General features: G+C 38.3%; 1 protein-coding gene across 1 annotated transcript in view; it reads left to right on the forward strand.

Moving 5' to 3' along the window:
- Window positions 1-7,087: 7,087 nt before the first annotated feature.
- The window catches only part of LOC109058487 (transformation/transcription domain-associated protein), a 73,697-nt gene continuing 59,376 nt past the window's right edge, over window positions 7,088-21,408 (forward strand). Inside the window, 22 exon segments of the mRNA XM_042767460.1 lie at window positions 7,088-7,531; window positions 7,817-7,997; window positions 8,090-8,139; window positions 8,220-8,330; window positions 8,429-8,533; window positions 9,066-9,149; window positions 9,252-9,308; window positions 9,394-9,519; window positions 9,998-10,075; window positions 10,689-10,777; window positions 10,907-11,003; window positions 11,119-11,257; window positions 11,618-11,696; window positions 13,492-13,726; window positions 13,876-14,206; window positions 14,389-14,486; window positions 14,667-14,861; window positions 14,977-15,168; window positions 15,930-16,095; window positions 16,396-16,652; window positions 16,738-16,938; window positions 20,382-20,533. Coding sequence (XP_042623394.1) covers window positions 7,898-7,997; window positions 8,090-8,139; window positions 8,220-8,330; window positions 8,429-8,533; window positions 9,066-9,149; window positions 9,252-9,308; window positions 9,394-9,519; window positions 9,998-10,075; window positions 10,689-10,777; window positions 10,907-11,003; window positions 11,119-11,257; window positions 11,618-11,696; window positions 13,492-13,726; window positions 13,876-14,206; window positions 14,389-14,486; window positions 14,667-14,861; window positions 14,977-15,168; window positions 15,930-16,095; window positions 16,396-16,652; window positions 16,738-16,938; window positions 20,382-20,533 — 2,942 coding nt within the window. The 5' untranslated portion in view covers window positions 7,088-7,531; window positions 7,817-7,897.

Genomic DNA, 21,408 nt, shown 5'->3' on the forward strand with positions numbered 1-21,408 from the left:
AGTGACTAGATGAATCTGATTGGCTGTAGTATAACGTCACTGGCCCTTTTAGAGTAGCTATATAAATAAAGTTCCTAAAAAAATAAAAAATAGAACAAGCAGCCCTAATTCAGCACGGTAACAATAAAGTTATTTTTAACCCCTAGTGGTTTTGGTAATAACTAATCTGTGAGATTCTGGATTTTTATTTTTAGTGGGTGAGAGTGCTCTAACACATTTTGTTTCAGTGGCTGTATACACTGATATAATGTGCTTATATTACTTAGCTATAAATTAGTTACATTTTAAGCCTTATTCTTAAACTGTGCAATTTTTGAGACAAAAAAGTCACTAATAAAGGAAAAACATAAATTATAAAACACTCACATAAGTGTATGTGTTAGTCATTTTCACATAAATCTTCAATTTGTCATTGAAGTACATTAGAAATATAGTCTCACAGTAGAAATCGGAAAGTAGTGTTACAAACACTCCACATATGCTTAAACATGATATTTCTAGTTTACTTAAACATTTAGATGGAAAGCTTGTGTGGATATTATATAAAAATTATATTGCAAATTGCAATAAAAAACTAATTCAGGTGATAGGCTACTGGTTCTGTGATTTAAAAACACGCAAATCAAATTTTACTTTCTTACCTTAAAATTAGTTTTTTGAACTAATTTATTTATTTATTTATTTATTACAGATACAGCTTCTACAGGTTGGTGGTGGAGGTCATGTATGATTGTATCCCTGCTTTAAATAATTTTAAACTGAACACTCTCTGGTGTACTCTATAGTTTACGTCTGTTCTGTAACTATGTATGTGGACAAGATGAAGTTAAATAAGATTTAGATTAGTCTTACAGGTCACTGCCAGAGGTCACGTGTCATCTGCAGTAAAATGGAAATCAAAACAGCCAGTGCTGCATTTTAGGCTTAGTAAGCTTATCCACAATGCTGTGAGCAGTCAACAATATGCGTTAGATAGTTTAAGCCAGGTTAATCAATGCTCATGTCAGTTTTAATCTATTTAAAATGTCTTATAGCTTTAAGTTTTAAAAACAAAAAGTTATAATTATAAATAATAGAAACAGAACTATACTTTGAATAGAAAAATATAAATAGAAGGTATCAATGCTGATTTACGTAACTCAACGTGGTGTGTCTTTGGACCAGGGCAGAGATTTAACAGGATCATGACCAGATTGTGGCTATTCACCAGAGCCACTGCAGAGAAAACCGATGCCGGGAGCAGCACAAGCGTATTGCTGAGCCTGGCAGAGCTTTGACACCTCCCTGCTGCTGGTAAGAACACACTGTCTAAGGGACGATGCACAATGTGTCTGTTTAAATGGATACAAATGTTAAATATAGCTGCAAGCAGCAATTACGGGGCCAAGCACTACAGACCAAATAAACAAAAAACAAGCAGAAATTAGTAATTGAAGCCAGTTTAGGATTATTTTAGACAAAATGGCTGAAAAATCATAAATACAACCTCTATACCCTGATTTATTGGCTTATCACGTTTGACCAATAGGTGGCGCTGTTAACAGATCGATATGGTGTGTTCTGTGGGAGTTGACAGTGACGCGCACAAAGTTTGATGTCAAAATGCCAAAGCATTGCAGAGACGCAGCCTCAAGTGGCAATTTCATGTTTTGTTAAATTATAGCGCCACCAAGAGGCACAATCCCACCAAATGTTTTATGTGTCCTTAGAGTGTGCCCATACATATGTGTGTCAAATTTGGTGAAAGTATCTCATTTTGTTTTGGAGTTATAGACATTTTTATATATGACAACAAATGACTGATTGCCGACTTTGTTTGCATTTATTTGTGACTTACTATCAAAATTTTGGCAATTGGGCATTAGCGTATAGCCAGCACACTGTTTTCGAATTTTCTACGGTGGTTTCGTGTCGATTGGAATAACAGTTTCTAAGATATTGGCAAATGGTTTTTAATGCTAAAATGCAACGTTGCTCAAACTAAAAGGCAAAACCTGGCATGTTTGGTATTGCTGGACTCGGCAAGGATTCAGGAGTCTACAAAGGTGACTCCTGTGAAAATAAGTCGACCACACCCGAAGTTATAAGCATGTGAATATTGGATTTTCGAAATTTTCGAAAACAGAATTTTGCCTTCTGTGCCTTATGGTTCAAAAAAAAGAGCAGAAGAAGAAACGGAAGAAGAAGAAGAATGCCAACGATTTCAATAGATTCAAGATTTTTATTTGTCACAAATAGGTGCCTACCTATCTTACTGTCACAGTGGGGCACTGTGACTAGAGACTGTGGTTATGATACTGGACTGAGAACGCAACACACTGTGCATACATACACTTTTCATACAACAACACATATTTGTTTTGCGCAGTGTAACATCAGTTAACACCAGGTATGTGTGTGTGTCATTGATTGTGTATTGTTTAAGTGTTAATACTGTTCTCACCATTTTTTTTTAGTTTAACACTTTGAGTCGTTGATTTGTGTATTGTTGAGAAATACAAACAAGACCGGTTACCATGTTAAATGTTTATTGTTTTCAATCATCCACTTACATAAATTAAACAGTCATACTTACGTACTGGAACATTTTCTCATAACAAACAGAAGGAACCCGGGCACCACATTGCCAACCATTTTTAAATACCTGTTTCCTGCCAATAGAAGGCACACTTAATTGGTCTCATGCCGGAGGGGGAGATTGGTGTTTGTTTGATTCTTTGGTAAACGGCAATAATGAATTTAGTTTGTTTTGTTTGAAATGGTTGTATATTTTTGTATATTTTTTTTGGTTCTAATAGTTATGCCTTTGTTAAAGTTAAATCGCTATTTATTTGTTTTGTCTTTCTTGAACTTATTTGTTACCGTCAATTACTTAATGGTTTAGTCCAAGTGGGAGGGGCTTATACTTTTTAAGAATTTCTCTCAGTCTTGTAAGGGGCTCGTAGAGTGAGTCGGAGAAGCTGCTTGCTGGAATTTTGGGTCAAATTATTGACATAGGCAAAAGTTTTGTTTGTACATTTAAACTTTGAATTTTTTTTTCTATTTTTGTATCTTTTGATACTTTTGGATTTGCACTGTAAATATCAGTTGCATTCTTTTGGAAAATCTTTGTTTTTCACATTTTGGAATAAACACCAAACTTTTTGACTTCATCAGCACGTCACGTCATTTTTTTCACGCCTCCATGGGCCGGTACCTCCAGAGCAGGGGTGCCGCTACTGCTTGAACACCTTGTAGCAGTTGGCACACCACTGTCTCTGTTACACTTACCTATCTTGGTGCTTGGCCAAGAAAAAGAACACCAATGATTTCAATAGGTGCCTACACACCTTTGGAGCTTGGCCCCTAATTACACATTTCTTGGGTTCATTACTTAACAATCACACTGTTAAAAAACAAAGGTGAAATCTGGCAGTTGTGGATGCAAGACATTTACAGTAAAAATACATTAGGTTAGGTTTTAAGGAATTAACTTAAATTTACAATAAAAAATTTATATTTCACTACTGAAGTACTAAAATTACTAAAATGACTAAAATGACTAATTATGACTAAATATGACCAAGACTAAAATACTAAAATCTGTTTTTAACCTTTAAACTTACAACCACCAAAAACACAGATGGCAATGAGAAAGCTACATGATGAATCAAAGTTCTTCACGAGCTTTTACACAGGCTGAAATAAATACCAATAAATATGAAGATGCATGATGTCAAGCACACAAACACACAACACAAAAATGAACAAACATTTAACAGTAACACTTTACAAAGGTTCCATTGGTTAACATAAGTTAGCTACATTAATTAGCATGAACTAACAATGAAAAATACTTCTAAAGCATTTATTAGTCTTAGTTGTTGTTAATTCCAAAATGTACTAATGCATTATTAAAATCAAAAGTTGTGTCTGTTAATATTAATGGACCTGAATTAAACTAACAGTGAATATTTGTATTTTTATTAACTAATGTCAAAAAAGAATTTAAAATACTCTAACAAATATATTGCTCATTGTTAGGTTAATATTAGTTATTGCATTAACTAGCATTAGCCAGTGGCACTTAACTAGCATTAACCAATAGCACTTGACACTATTGTAAAGTGTTACAATTTAACAAGATGTGATGATGTAGCAACCCTAATGTATATAACTGATAACAAAAGTTATTTCAATGAAAACCCATCAAATGTGAAATGTCATGAGGAATTCTGGAATTTTAATTTATGTGTTTTTATTTATGCTGTAAATTATTTGTAAATTATCTGTACAGTATTTTATTTATTGTTAACCAATTAATGGATTTTGGATTTTCACTATAGCACTTTCACAGTCTTTTACAGTTAAAATTACCGAGGCCTTCTTAAGTGGCATATTATGGAAATAATATAAAAGCCAGTCAAAAAGGAGAATGTTATTAATGTTGAGATCATCTGTGCATATTCTTTGAGTGATGTTTGGTATAATGGGCCATTAGGCATAGTCTAGACTTTCATCAAACAAGTAGAGCATGCCACTAGCAATGCCAGGGCCATTACTTCTATTACAGGGAATACAATGTACTGTAGAATGCCCTGAATTCAGTGAGATTTGTAAAATGTCCTAATTATTTTATCTATGTAAATAAATTTTGTTAGATTTGGACAACAAGATTTTGATTTTGTTAACCGTAAAACAATCCTGATCCTGGATTCTCTCCAATACTGCAGAAAAATGCTGATGATGAACGTTATGTCAAACACACTGTGCACATACCCTATGCATAGGAAATAAACTATAGCCTACTTTGGGCTTTAGTGCAATTGATTTCAGTTCATAGGGAATGACTTTTCTGAAATTATGCATTAGAAGTGTGGTGTGGATTACAGCATATGTGTTTACTGCAGCGCTTCACGTCACTCCCTGTGAGCTGCAAAATAAAGCACACCCAGTCCAGTTACCAGAATCTGTTTCAAATATATTATTCACTGAATAAACTCGCAGAATGCATCCGAGTGGATACTAAATCAATCAGTGACTCACTTACTGCAAGTTACATTATCATCATTTCTTTAATATATCCATTAGGCTGCTCTTACTAGCTGTGCCACCAAGAATACAATAATATATCTTGTGTTTATTTGTATATAACAATTGGCTTATAGGGCCTGTTTGCTCTAAAAAATAATATTTTTATCTTTTTACTTGTATGCCTCTATGTATTTCACTCTAAAATGTTTTTGTTGGGTCTCAAGATTGATTATACCTCTGTAGGTGATTCTGAAAAGAAAATGTTGGGAAGTTGGGAACCTTTGGGAACTCTTCAGTGGACAAGTTTCAACGCACAGTGCACATGAACTAAACTGGACTTATCAAGTACAGGATACATCCAAAATGTGCAGTGCTAAGGGTTTTTTCCTTAGGACCACTGCTCAGATGATTAACTTAAAAGTAGCCTGATATCACATGGATACACTGTACAAAAATACAACTGATGAAGTATAATCAAAAAAAAAAAAAAAAAAAAAAATTCTAAAGAGTGACACATTAGTCCTTGCCCATGAATAGCCCGTGCTTATGACTAAAAACATCTCATTCAAGTGTGTTTATGAGAGATGTAAAAGCCAGTGAATAAACAAGGCCTTTCACAAAACATATCAATGAGCTGATGCACTATGCAGAGAAAATGTTATCCAGATATTATACTATGAGCCTGATAACCTACACTCATTAAACTGAAAAGATGAGAGGTCTGTTTACAGCAGAAACACATTTGTGCTGTGAACCTGTGACCCTCTCTATAACAGAATGTGAGTCATCAGGTGTTCAGTGAACATCTCTGTGCTCTCACAGCCTCACCCTGAGAATACTCTTTAGATTTCAATTTTTCTTCTAGTTTGAATCTCTTTCTTTAAAGCAGAAACTTACCTTAACTTCTTTTTAAAATGAAATAAAAATCAGTTCACATGTTCAGTGGGCGACAGGAATCTGTTCCTCCTTTTATGCTCCCAGCCCAGCATAGGGCCTATTGAAATGATAATGTAACCTTTCACCATCTGGGGTGCTGAAGCTCTACCAGGGTTACATCTGAGACCACTGCTGGGATTGTACTTAATTAGTATAAATGGAAGTAGACAGCTATTTCAAGAAGACACAAAACTTTAAATAATAATAATAATAATAAAGTTTACATTCATTATATCAAATCATAAGTCTCAACATGCTGTATACCACTTTCATTGTCATGTAATGTATATATAGTAAACACTTAACACATCTGACTATCATTTACATGAGAAAATATTAAACCAAGTGGCATTTATCAAAATGAAGTATGATAGCACACTTTTCATGCAAGATTTCTTTGATATTTCGTTGTCTTTTCCACAAAATTCTTATGTTTTATATGTTGTCCTTTTGGGATTAGTACATTTAGATAAGAATCCAGCTTTTCGGTCACCTACTTCTAATAGAACTCCCCCAAGTGGTCAAATATGAGCGTTGCATGTTATTTGTCATTTGATACGTTAACTCAGCATCCTTATTATTATCACAATCATTATATTTTATTGGATCCAATAAAACGCTCACATCAATGCAGCTGATCTATGAAGCATTTTAGTGTCGTTTATACATTATTTATAAACCTGATCCAACACAAACGTTGGAAAAAACATTTATAAACAATCAAATTTGGTATTTATAAATTGCGCTGAATCGATTATTAAAATACTGTTGTATACTGGGATGCAATAAAGTTAGATTAAACGCGTTATATACCAGGTTAAATACAAACTGGAAAGACCATCGTTTTTGATGGTCTTCGCACGCCTGCGCTCTCTTAGTATCCGTGCGCGTGGAACTATATTGCTGTCTAAATTTGAATATCACTGCTTAGGACACAGCACGGGCACCCAGTTCCAGTGGAGAAAGACTAGTATAAAAGCTTAAAATCAGCATGTTGCGGTTTACAATGTATAACTATTTACACAATTAGCAAACAAAACAACGGCGGACTGATTTCAGCCCTTCCACTAAATTTCATTCGGTGTAGCGGAAGTTCATTTACAACTTCATCCGGTCCCCTTGTGGTAAGTTGGTGCTGAATTTTGGCGAGTTATTTTGTAATTTATATGCATAATGAGTGCAGAAGTTCCTTATTAGCTTTTGTGTGAAAGACAACAGCCGTAGATATCTGCACTAATTGAGGTTTAAAGTGCAAAGCCTGAGTTCTGCATGTGAATAATGACATGGTGTGGGTTAGCAGCCGGCTAGTCAGTTAGCGACAGTAACGTTAGGCTCTTTCTTCGGTGAATGGCCTGGTATGCTGCCAGCTTACTCGATACTATTATAAACACATGCAAATTATTTTTATTGAGAAACGCAAAGTCTCTGTGTTAATGGCAGCTTTGTGATAGAGGGGGTTCATTTAGGTTTAGTATTAGCACTCTGGTCCGAGCGCATCGTTAGTGAGCGTGACTGCAGTAGGCGTGTTGTTGCAGTTTGGCGCGCCCACCGAACTTATAAACCTTTCTGCATAAAACAATTTGTAAGTAATTGTGCTGGATGCGATTTTGTTTTATTTGTGATTGTTTTTGTTGTGTGCAATTGGTATTTGGTGTAACGTCAACGCAATGGCAAGTCATTTTATTGCAAAATCATTTGCACTTTATGCAAAATCATTACATTTTGACATGCAGTATCATGTAAATACCATGTTACGTGAATATGGTTATAATTCAGTACCACTTCATCTGTCAAAATACTATGGGGTACCATCTGATATGACACTGTACATGTTTGTGCAAGGCTAAACACTAATACTCTCCTACAGATGTCATGAACTTCTATTGAGACGAGCGCAGACACTAGTCTGCCCTTATTCAGTGGAATCCTGTCTGTCCCAGCCGCCACCATGTCTTTAGTGCCCACCCCGAGCCCCACTGTGGTGGATCAGACCACCCTTATGAAGAAATACCTGCAGTTTGTGGCGGCGCTCACTGACAACAACACACGTGAGTGTATTCCATTCAACTAAAAAGTTGCACTATTAGTTGAAAGCGTTGTCTCTGCTTACTGGTGTGTTACTCTTTCGTTTAAACATCAGCGGATGAGACCAAACTGAAAATGATGCAGGAAGTCAGTGAGAATTTTGAGGTGAGCCCTTATATTTTGCTTATAAAAAGCATGAAATGAAAGATGCTTCCTGATTAATTCATGTTAATCCTGTTCCACAGAATGTCACATCCTCGCCACAATATTCTACTTTCTTGGAGCACATCATCCCTCGTTTCCTAACGTTTCTGCAGGATGGGGAAGTGCAGTTCCTTCAAGAGAAACCAACACAGGTGTGCTCTTTAGTAAAAATGATATTGCATATTCTCTTTATTAAGCCCTCATTCCTGACATTTAAGTAAGCGTGAGGTGTCTTTGACTCTTGTTATAGCAATTAAGGAAACTTGTCCTGGAGATCATCCACCGAATCCCAACTAATGAACATCTGCGGACTCATGCCAAGAACATCCTTTCTGTCATGTTCCGCTTCCTTGAGGTCAGCTTTCTTTACCTGAATGCCAAGCTTATTCTAATTTAAAGAGCCAATAAAATAGCTGTAGAATTCTCATTTTATAGAGCATTTTTGGACAAAAATTTGTAAATGTAACTACATGCAAGAGGGACAGCAGAGACACAATGATGAGAGTGATGTATTTAAGTCCAGAGAATCGTACGGTGTAAGATTTTGTGTGTGTTTGTGAGTGTGAGAACTGTAAAGTACCAATGAGCCTGGGCACTGAACATAACACTGATAAGATCTAAGTGTCCAAATGCTGATCTGTGTGAATTCTTGCTTGATCATTTTGTCTTAACAAAAAAAAAATGAGCAAAAAGTCATAGTTAAACAATGGGAATAAATTACATGAAAATAGAAAACAGTTATTTTAATTCTCTTACAAAGGAATCAACAGGTATATTAAATAATTTACTTTACATATGTAATGCATCGTCTTGTGCGTGATTGTGTGTATGTTTTGTATTGAAATAATGGCTCTGACTGGTTCCTGCCTCTGTGCTTCATCATTTAGATTGAAAGTGAGGAGAATGTGCTCATTTGTTTACGGATCATCATTGAACTGCATAAACAGTTTCGCCCGCCGATCTCTCAAGAGGTAAGATGCAGCCTTCTGGCGCTCTGTGATGCTGACTAGCATTCATGTTTTCCATGTTTCAATAAATGTTATTAAATAACACCTTCCTTTCAACTCTTACAGATTCATCATTTCTTGGACTTTGTGAAGCAAATTTACAAAGAACTGCCAAAAGTAGTGGTGAGGTGTTTTAACAAAAAATGGATTTAAGGTATATGTCTGTGTTTAAGTATGTGTTTTCTGAACTTATGTCTCTGTCTGTCAGACGAGGTACTTTGAGAATCCTCAGGTTATAGCAGAAAACACAGTGCCTTCTCCAGAAATGGTGGGCATGATCACCTCAGTATTGGTGAAGACCGCACCGGAGCGTGAGGACAGCGAGACCCGGACGGTCAGTACAAACTCCAGCAGACCTGTGCAAAATCCTCATTAGCTGAATAGGTTTGACAAATATGATCAGCGGGAACACAATGATGAGAGCGATGTGCTTTAGTCCAGAGAATGGTACTGTGTGTATGATTGTGTGTCTGCGTGTGTGTGTGTGTGAGTGAACTGTAAAGTACCAATAAGCCTGGACGCTGAAAGTAAAACTGATAAGATCTGAGTGTCCAAATGCTGATCTGTGTCTGTCACAATTTTTTTTTTTTTTTTTTGTCGTCTTTGTATATGTTCACTTTCCAAGAGTTTTCCAATCCAAATAACATTTACTTTATGTAGACACTAGAGGGCACCCAATTCCAGTTTTTTAATTCTCTTCTTTTAATCTCAACACAAAAAGCAATCTATATAGGTGCCAAAAAAAAAAAAAAAAAAGGTTTTATGGTGACAACTGGTTCAGTGGCCTCATCCATCTCCTCTTTGTCCTCCAGCATACCATAATCCCCCGGGGATCGCTGTCACTCAAAGTGTTGGCAGAGCTGCCCATCATCGTCGTCCTCATGTATCAGGTGAGAGCCCATAAAAACACTCATTCAGTATTGACTTTATGCCAGCCATCCTCTATTTAAAAGGACACATCCCTCATTTAGACATTTAGCTCATTTATAAAAGGTGCCGTCAATCAACTGAAACCCATACTTTATAGCTAAATCCATTGTTTTCTCAAACCTGTCACTCTTATCAAAATGATAGTTGTGATTAGATGTTTTTGCCTTTGTCATTATGAGTTTTAATTGTAAAGGCAATCAGTTTTGAGTCAGAAAATGAGAGTCCGCAGCTGCTAGGAAGCTACGATCAAACAAAACATAGCTTTTGTTTCACCTTCTCTGCATGTTATCATTATACATTTGACCAGCAGGTGCACTTCTTTTTCTGCTTAAAATGTAGCAGCCACAAATATGGCATGGAAATTTTCTCAAATCCTTAGGTTTTATGATTTGTTTGTAAAATTCCTGTATTCATTGATGAAATTTGCCTTTGAGTCAGACTCTGAGGTTCTGTTTTGAATCCATGAATCTTATAAATGGTGTAAAATTTGATGCAACAATGTTTCAAGCAGGGGTCTGTCGCCCTGCTGTTATTTGATGCACTAATTGCTTTCCTTTATGGCTTTTTTCCTAGCTCTACAAACTGAACATTCACAACGTGGTGTCAGATTTTGTGCCTCTTATCATGAACACCATCATGCTGCAGGTGTCTCCGCAGGCTCGGTCAGTGACTTCTCTCTTCTCGTTGAGCGGGTGGTGTTACATCACTGCTAATGAATAGAAATGGATTTCATAGATGCAGTTTAACACAATGTGATGTTTAAAGTTTTTCCTCATTTCTGTTCATGGCAGGCAACACAAACTGTTCAACAAGGAGCTGTATGCAGATTTTATCGCCGCACAGATCAAGACCTTGTCATTCCTCGCTTACATTATCCGGATCTACCAGGTAGAGTGGCATCACAAAACATAGCTCAACCACCTGTTTATTAAACTCTTCTGAACTTGTTTAGATACTCATGCAGTGAGTGACTAATGTGGCAATGTGAAACATTGTGTGTCAGGACTTGGTTGGGAAGTACTCCCAGCAGATGGTGAAGGGGATGTTGCAGCTGCTGTCTTACTGTCCCCCTGAGACTGCTCACCTGCGGAAAGAGCTCCTGATCGCTGCCAAGCACATCCTCACCACAGATCTACGCAGCCGTGAGTCATCCACTGCTAAACACTTTGCAGATTGTTGGCAGATATCCCCAAATAAGATATGCAAAGCGTTCACTATTGTAGGAGTGCTCGCATCTGGTGTTAATTACACCGCTGAGCTTCATGGGGTACAGCTTTGATGTGTAACGGCTGCATTCTCTTTGAGCTTCACCTCTCAATCAATAGGAATCTGATACACTCTTCTAAACCATTAATCCTGTAGAGAAGGTTAAATGAATCGATGAGAAACTCTGACTGTTGAGCTCTGGCATTGATGTATCTCACGGTTCATGGGCCCCTGAGCCGTTTTCGGTGGGCTTCAGAGCCTTCGATGGCATCTGATAAAGTCTGTTTGTGTTGCAGAATTCATTCCATGCATGGACAAGCTTTTCGATGAGTCAATACTCATTGGCTCAGGATACACTGCGAGAGAGACGCTGAGGTAAGAACACAGATTAACCCTCTCTAAATCAATATTATGTTTCGAGTATAAGCAGTCTGTGCAATTTGCAGGGCACACGTTTAACCCATAAAGCCTAGTAAGCTGCCTACCTAGGCAGCATTGCAAGGAATTGTAGATCCGCTCATGAGGCCAAGTGTCTTTTTAAAAAGTGGACAGCACAGTTATGACTCATTTTGGCTAAATTCTAAGGTAGGATACATGCTGTGCTCTGCAGAGAAGACAATCCCAAAATGCATTTCAACAAGCAAATTAAAAAAGTATGTTGGCAAATAATATGCTTTTTTTTAACATTTAAACCACTTGCAACATAAAACCAAGATGAGCCAATCATTTCTGTATCTTGTACAAAACCTGTAGGATATTGCAAATATGCATTCAACACAGAATGAACGATTCAGTCTCTGTGACAACTCATCGTTCTTGAGTCATATTAAAGATTTGTTCAAAATGAACACGAATGACCCATCACTATAATGCATACTCTTGATAAATTCAGTCCATGTCCAGTATTTAAGCAACAAAATGTTGTGAGAAGCACTTTTTATATGTAGAGGGTTACAAGGCAGTCACTTATAAGTTCCTATTTCTGTAGGGTTGCTCTCTTAGAAGGCGGCTGACTATGGAGCCATAATAATAAAGTGTTCATTTTATTGTCATTTTTTCATTGTGGCTAGAGGCCACAATCTTTTTCCTTCCAAGTTTCTTTGGAGAAAAAAAAAAAGTTAGATTTCATCAAGTGCACCATATCAGAATTGATTGTTAATGGTGCATGACTGAGCTGAGTTGCCCCACTGGGCAGAAGATATTCAGGTGCCCGTCTTCATGTGCCAGGCTCTCCTTTCAATGCCCACTGTCTGTCTCCCTGCCCCAGATGTCTTATACCTGCCAACACCACCCCTCTTTCATCCACGGCTCCCATCAGCCTTCAGCAGGCAAATTTGGCAGGAGTCAAAATCTGTCAAAGCCATTAGTGTCGTTTATTCTGAAACTTTGCCTGAAATCCCCCTGGTATTGACCCTAGATATTATTAATAGCCAGGGTTGAGAGCTATTTGTTCTTTGAGGGTTGGTTTTGATCAGTTTCAGGCTGGGGATTCCACACCACGAGAGTAGGGATGTCTGTAACAAGTCAATAGCACTATAAAATTAAAATTAAATGATGTTACACTTTTGTTCAAAAGTTTGGGGTCAGTAAGATTTTTGAAACTAATACTTTTCTTCAGCAAGACTGCATTAAATTGATCAAAAGTGTCAGTAAAGACATTTATATTGTTACAGAAGGTTTCTGTTTCAAATAAACGTTCTTTTGAACTTTGTGCATAAAAATAAAACCTAAAGAATTTTCAACTGTGAATAGTGAAAACGCTAAAAATCTTTTGAATGGTAATCTGTGCATGAGCAAATGCTGTTAAACATTGCTGTCTTGGTGAAGGGTTAAACAGTCACTTGTGTCTCATGTAAACAGAAAGGCCAATAATGGACATTACCATGGTATCAAATTTGCTACTGAAAATCGTGAAATTTAACTGAAATTGCTATGAACTGTTGAAGTTTCAGTTTTGTCACAATCATAACAGGGGGCAACTTTTTTGAGCAATGTTTGCTTCGGCACAACAAATTTTAATCTATATACTTTAGATCGGTCGTGTGTCTCACCTGGTTGCCCATTTATGGCAGCATTTCTCAAAAAGTTCCCCCTTGTATCATCACCTTAACGGAACTCCTCTAGAAAGCTTAGATTCTGTTGTCTAACAGCGAGTCTCTTGATGTTTCAGGCCCTTGGCATACAGCACACTAGCAGACTTGGTGCACCATGTTAGACAGAACCTCCCGTTGACGGACCTCTCCCTGGCTGTGCAACTGTTCGCTAAGAATATTGACGATGAGTCCCTCCCCAGCAGTATCCAAACCATGTCCTGTAAGCTGTTGCTAAACCTTGTAGACTGCATCCGATCAAAGAGCGAACAGGAGAACGGAAACGGCAGAGACATTCTCATGAGAATGCTGGAGGTGAAGTAGACTGGCACATTAGCCTGTGTAAACTACGTTGTGATTGCAATAACAATGGGCTACAAGATGCCACTGACTGGCCATATGTGAATGCATTTGTAAAGCACAAAAATATTGGTCTGACATTTATGTGATTTCTGTATTCTCAGGTGTTTGTGTTAAAGTTCCACACCATTGCACGGTACCAGCTGGTATCTATCTTTAAGAAGTGCAAGCCCCAATCAGAGATGGGTGTGGTGGACACAGGGGCGTTACCAGGAGTCCCAGCAACCCCTACTGTAACTACACCCGCCTTACCTCCACCTGCACCCCCAACACCCGTCACCCCTGCACCACCTCCGGCCACATCTTTTGATAGACCTGGGGACAAGGAGGACAAACAGACCTTCCAGGTGTCCGACTGTCGCAGTTTGGTGAAGACTCTTGTGTGTGGAGTGAAAACTATCACATGGGGCATCACTTCTTGTAAAGCTCCTGGTGGTGAGATGGATGAACTTTTACTTGGCTTTAGATTGGGCCAATTTATTAAATGTTGGTTCTGTTTAACATTTTCTTTTTGTCTGGACTGTTGAAGTTTGTGAAGCCTATCAAAGTCATTAAAGGGCTAGCTCTGCTCAGCATTCCCATTTAAAAATTCTCACCTTAATCTTGTTGTATTACAGAGGCCCAGTTCATTCCCAACAAGCAACTCCAGCCCAAAGAAACACAGATCTACATCAAGCTGGTAAAATATGCCATGCAGGCCTTGGACATCTATCAGGTACGACTGTCCACTGATTAGTGCAGATTACCACACCAAAATACAAATCCTTACACAAAGTCGCTTAAACTTCCTAGTAGAATGGCTGAGGTGTGTAAAACCACATCTCAGTACATAGCACACGTGATACTGAGAGCTGAAGTTAACAGCTTATCACAGAGCCAACCCCCTTTTGGCTAGGTACAGATTGCCGGCAATGGGCAGACGTACATTCGTGTGGCTAACTGTCAGACGGTGCGGATGAAGGAGGAGAAGGAGGTTTTAGAGCACTTCGCCGGAGTCTTCACCATGATGAACCCTCTCACTTTTAAAGAGATCTTCCAGACCACTGTTCCATACATGGTGGAACGCATTTCCAAAAACTACGCCCTACAGGTAATTGTGGAGAAATCAAACTGCAGGTTGACTGGACAATTACATTTTTTTTTTTTTTATTTCAACAAATTTTGATTGATTGTTGATATGACATGGCTGTTCAATCCTTCAACAGATTGTGGCAAATTCCTTCCTGGCCAACCTGACCACCTCTGCACTGTTTGCTACCATTTTGGTGGAGTATCTGTTGGAGCGTCTGCCTGAGATGGGCTCCAATGTAGAGTTATCAAACCTGTATCTCAAACTCTTTAAACTGGTCTTTGGCTCAGTGTCTCTCTTTGCTGCTGAAAATGAGCAAATGCTCAAGGTGAGTGTTGTCTTATGCACATGCAGGTTCATGAAGCAAATTGTGGCCTCTTTTGTCTTTTAGTTGGCTAATGTGCTTATTTAGAGTATTGAGTAGGTAATATACAATTTTTTTCAGAGCAATTGGATAGAGGGATTGCTCACACCCTCCGAGCTTTCATGACACTGTGCTGTCTAACGCCTCTGCGCCAGTAACCGTGCTGCATTCATTTTAATGCGTTCTGTCAGCTCCTCTGATGAGAAATGACACTTGTGCCTCAGATTGACAGGAAAGCCCAAAGTGAAGGTCACTTTTAAAAAGACTTTTACATTGTTATAAAGGATTTCTTTTTTAAATAAATGCTGTTCGTTTGAACTATTTATTCATCAACAAATCCTGAAAAAGATTTTTATCATGGTATCTACAAATTATTAAGCAGCTTTCGACATTGATAATAGAAAGAAATATTTCAGGAGCACCAAATCAGCATGTTAGAATGATTTCTAAGGGATCATATCACACTGGAGTAAAAGCTTCAGAATTTTTAATAATACATTTTTTTTTTTTTTTTTTTTACTGTATTTTTGTTCAAATAAATGTAGTTATGTATATATATATACTGTGTGTGTGTGTATGTATATATATATATAATATAAAATCTTTTTTTTTTTCTCTTTTTTTTGAGGCAAATATATGGCCTGGCTAATATATCAGAACTTTTGCTCAGTTATTCAGTAAAAGTTTATATTTCTTCTCAAGAATGTATTGAATCTCTTTCACAGCCTCACCTGCATAAAATAGTGAACAGTTCCATGGAGCTGGCTCAATCTGCTAAGGAGCCCTATAATTACTTCCTGTTGCTGAGAGCCCTGTTCCGCTCTATAGGAGGGGGCAGCCATGACCTCTTGTACCAGGAGTTTCTACCTTTGCTGCCTAATTTGCTTCAAGGTGAGTGAGATCACTTACCATAGCAGTTCCTCAGCACAGTGGTTCTTAACTGGTGGCTCTCAACCCAAAGTGGCTTTTGGGTCACTTCTGAAAGGGTTGTGGTGTAGATAAATGTAAGAACATAATGGGTACAGTTAACCATATAATGCATTGTAGGGTGGGAAAAAAAAATTAGTATAAACTCTTCTCATATTTTCTGTCATTAACACCAGACCAAAAACAGTTTTTAAATGAAAAACTGAGGTGTTTGTCACCATTAAAACACCACCTTGAGTATTGATCCTTTGTGGCATCTCTTAGGTTTGAACATGCTGCAGAGTGGCCTTCATAAGCAGCACATGAAGGATCTGTTTGTGGAGCTGTGTCTCACTGTCCCTGTGCGACTGAGCTCTCTTTTGCCCTACCTGCCCATGCTCATGGACCCACTGGTGTCTGCACTCAACGGCTCCCAGACTCTGGTCAGCCAGGGCCTGCGCACACTGGAGCTCTGTGTGGACAACCTGCAGCCTGACTTCCTCTATGACCACATCCAGCCAGTCCGAGCTGAACTGATGCAGGTACAACCTCTGACCTTTCACTTTACACCTGACTGAGGCCTGATGGATGGTTCAAATGTTTTTGTTTTAATGCGTTTATAAACAGGCGTTGTGGCGAACGCTCCGTAACCCTGCGGAGACCATCTCCCATGTTGCTTACCGGGTACTGGGCAAGTTTGGAGGAAGTAACCGGAAAATGCTGAAGGAGTCACAGAAGCTGCAGTATGTGGTGACCGAGGTTCAAGGCCCCAGCATCAAGGCAGAGTTCACAGACTGCAAAGCCTCCATTCAGCTTCCCATGGAAAAGGTGATGCTTATATCATTCTCTTACGAGCAGCATCTTATTGTAATGTCAATGCATGATATAAGTAGTACCTTGCAGGACTGCACAATATATTGGAATAAAACCAATACTGCAGTATGATTAAATATATTCTCTGCAGGTTTCAGAGTGATGAATGGCACTGTGTTCATTTATGTGTGTACATTACATTTGCACATGTAAGTGAGCTAACTGCCTTCCTTCACTCTGAGATAAAAATTTATTTGGTAAAAAAACGATAGTTTAACATTTGAAAATGAAGATATTTAAATGTAAATATTAGTATTGTACATTTAAAGGTGCACTATGAAGTAAAATTTTTTTACAGTTTAATTTTTAATAGCATTATTATTATGTTCTTATTTTAGCATTCTTATTTCTTATCTTGTTTACTTGTAATAATCACAAAAAAAGTATTATCGCATTAAATGTGTCAGAAACGTTTGTTACCAATGAAAGTTCAAATAGAAATGTTTTTTTTTGGATTTGAAGATAATTTTTCAGCCTTTTTCAAATAAATTTAGTTTTCTCTGCAGATGCAAAACCACACCAAACAAACTAAAATAAACATTATCAACTTTAAAGTAGTTGTCATATATTTAACTTCATGTTATTTCAAGCCCCATGTCGTTCCAAACCCATAAAAGCTCTGTTCGTCTTCGGAACACAATTTAAGATATCTTGGATGAAAACCTGGAGGCTTGAGACTGTCCCATAGACTCCCAAGTAAATAGCAGTGTCAAGGTCCATAAAAGGTATGAAAGTCGTCGTCAGAATACTCCATCTGCCATCAGACGTGCAATCTGGGTTATATAAAGCGACGGGAACACTTTTTATAAGCGAAAAAAAATAAATAAATAACGACTTAATTCAATAATTCCTTTGTCAACGGTCTCCTTATGCTGTGTATGCTGTTCTGTGTCATCTGCCACAAGGATGCCCTGTTTCTACATGTATTTAGCTTTGATTTAAAAATAAAACAGCGCATCCTTGTGGCGCGGATGATATAGAAGAGCATACACAGCATAAGGTGATATGGAGAGACACAGAGGAGACTGCTGACAAAGGATTTATTGAATAAAGTCGTTATTTTTTTTTTCTTTGCTTACAAAAAGTGTTCCCGTCGCTTCATATAACCCAGATTGCAGGTCTGATGGCAGATGGAGTATTCTGATGGCAACTTTCATACCTTTTATGGACCTTGACACTGTTATTTACTTGGCAGTCTATGGGACAGTCTCAAGCCTCCAGGTTTTCATCCAAAATATTTTAAATTGTGTTCCGAAAACAAAGCTTTTACGGGTTTGGAAACGACATGGGGGTAAGTGATTAATGATGACAATTTTCATTTTGGGGTGGAGTATCCCTTTAAAGTACGGTCAAGTTTTGAAATGTATAAAAAAAAAAAAAAAAACACCAAAAAAGGTCCATATGAGTATTCCAAAACCATACAAAAGATCAAAATTCAACAGGATAACCAGTTTTACTTCATTTTAAGGAAAGAAGTGGCTTTTACATTCTTCAACATTTTGTCCTTTAAGCTCCAAATTAGATTTTCATTTATGTTTCAGTTATTCCTTTAATAGGAAATTGCTATTCATAATTAATAGCACCTTTTCAGTGCTGTTGAAAGATTCGGGTTGAGTTTGAGGTTGATTTGAGATGAATCTGTTTGTGTTGGTTGTCTTTTAAGGACTCTCAGAGAGCCATAAGAGGTTATATCATGTTTTTAAAAACAGTACCACCAGGGCATACAGAATCACCACTTTCTGGCTTGCTTGAGTCTCAATAACTCAATAAACAGTAACTTCCTTTTATATGTCAGTTTGCCCTCTATATGTGTGTGGAAGGGGGAGGGGAGGTTCAGGGGTTGGAAGAGGGATTCTCGTCATGTAATGAGTCCTTGTCAACGTGTAGTGTGTGTGCAGAAAGACATCGTCTTCCCCAGGTAATTAAATAGATCATCAGGCTGTAAGTTGTGCTCATCTCTTCCCTCCTACCCCCCCAAATCAATCTCTCCCTGCTGTGCAGACGGGATTATTTACTCCAGCTAATGGCTCTTCCTGCTGCTCATCGCTGCTTGGGAAAACACAAACTGTCATTTCTGTAATTGTGTTCACTCCACAAAGATGAATGCTAGCACCATTGCACCATCACTGCTTAATTTCATTTACATGCGCCCTGTGGTTGCCGCAGGCTGCAGCTGCTGTTTGCAGCCGCCGGGACCCAGCGATGTGTTTGGATCGAGACAGACAGCAACTCATTCTGTCCCCCATAGGACCGGCCTTCACTCTCAAAGCATGCACACTTGTTTCAGTATGTGTAGGAATTTCCAAGCGCAGTTTGATTTGGACACCAGCCGAACTGATCTGTCTTCCTGTTTAATTTGAATCAGTTGGTTGTAAATGAGAGCTAATGCAGTGTAGTTCAAGAAAGTTCTCTGTGAAACTTCAATATAGAAAGTCAGAGACAGATTGCACTCCGGCCAGCGCTGATAGTCTCTCTTGCTTGATTAATTTTGCCCATATTTATCTGATTTACAAGCATCATGGTATTAAACGAAGTTGAAACATTCAGACATGGTGTCAGAGTCCCTCACAAGGGGTTCCTATACTCATGTTCTCAGTGCTGCTGAGGAGGAGAAATGATTTAACGTGTAAGAAACTCATTCTTATATATGGAACACACACATTTTTAGGAGCCAGGCCTCCACTGTCGAGGCCTTGAGCTTTTGAAAAATGGCATAGTTTGTGTGGAGGGGCCTCTTGGGAAAAAAACATGTGTACAAGGTTATGTGACATTTATAATAATGTCTCTACAGGGCAGCAACAGTTCAGGACCCTCAGGAATGGTAAAACAGTGCTGTACTGCCATGTACGACCCTCTTTTTCTCAGCTTGTGTGCCATTTATTTCACCTTTTTCAAGAGCACATAAGTATTAAGAGCTGGTTTGGGGGTTTCTCACTTGAAATGACCTGCGTGGCTGTCAGTGGTCGCACAGACTTTGGCGATAATTCATTCAGACAGCCCTTTCTGTGGCGAGCTGCCTTCTCTAGCCTTGAATCTTACTAATTAGCTCATCTTCTCCCTCGACATGTCTTGCCACTTTAGCTTGTCTCTTTATAATTTAAGGGTTTAAGAGGCATCTAATCACTGCAGAATGTTTTAATGTGTGATGGGTCTTTAAGTGTCATCACAGAAAATTTCACTCAAGCGAGGGAGATTAGTGTCGTAAAAATATGCAACATAACTTGAATAAAAGAGATGTGTGAGGCATGCAATCATGAGCAATTTTGTGATAAGGGTTTTATCACTTTAACTAGTCAAATCTTTGTGTTGTTGTTAATGTGAGGCGTTAAGCTGTTAAATGTTATTTTTGATGCGTGCATTTGGTCAACTAACATTAAACGATGTTCTTCTGGATCTAGGCTATAGAGACTGCACTGGATTGCCTGAAGAGTGCCAATACTGAGCCGTATTACAGACGACAGGCCTGGGAGGTGATCAAATGCTTCCTGGTAGCCATGACCAGCCTGGAGGACAACAAGCATGCCCTTTACCAGCTCCTTGCCCATCCCAAGTAAGACAGTTAATAGTTCAATATGAAACCATATTTTTTCTATTCAAAATCTCAGGCTTATTATTTACATTTGATGGGAAAGGCGTGACACTATCAACTCAAGTGCTTGTTTTGGGATGCAACGACTAAAGTATTAAAACATTTATAATTATCTGATAAAATGTTCACGACACAGCCTGTGCTACTGTGAGAAAACTGCATGAAAGTTATCCAAAATATAGTCATTTTCAATTTAGTGATTTTAGCTTAAAATTTTAAAGCAGTATTAGAACGTTTCCTTTTTTGCACGTAATATACAGTACAGAATAGCCTACATAGATACATCCACAGAAAATAAATTTGACTTTTTAAAAACCCTTTTAATCGGGGGGAATAATCACAGATCATTAATTTATCAAAATAGCCATTAGTTGCAGCCCTGTGAGGCTGCACATGCCTCTGCATTTTTCACTGTTTTTGCTATGTTTGCAGCTCCTCTGGGCCTCATCCAGCCTGGCCACCACTGTCCACAGTGTTCAAAAGGTTAATTACTCAGAGCCGTTTCTACTGGCTGGGCAGGAGGGTCACATAACATCTCCATGCTGAGGCTAATTGACTGTACTTTATCTGTTTACCCCATAAGCCAGTCATTCTGGCCCCTTCCGAAATAATCGAGTGCTAGTTATATGGGAGGAGAGCCGCTGCCACTGTCAGATGTCTTGATTCATGACATCCTCTCTCCCTCTTTAAGTGTGGCACAGTGTGCTGGTCATCATGAAAGGGGCCTTTTTCAGGAGGTGGAATGCCCTCTTAATATCGCAAATGCCAGGCTGGATAATTGAGTGCCATTCAAGTGGCAACATTAAGAATTTGAATTGATCTGACCGCTCTCTTTG

Source organism: Cyprinus carpio, chromosome A12 (assembly GCF_018340385.1).
Source record: "Cyprinus carpio isolate SPL01 chromosome A12, ASM1834038v1, whole genome shotgun sequence".
NCBI classification, from domain to species: Eukaryota; Metazoa; Chordata; class Actinopteri; order Cypriniformes; family Cyprinidae; genus Cyprinus; species Cyprinus carpio.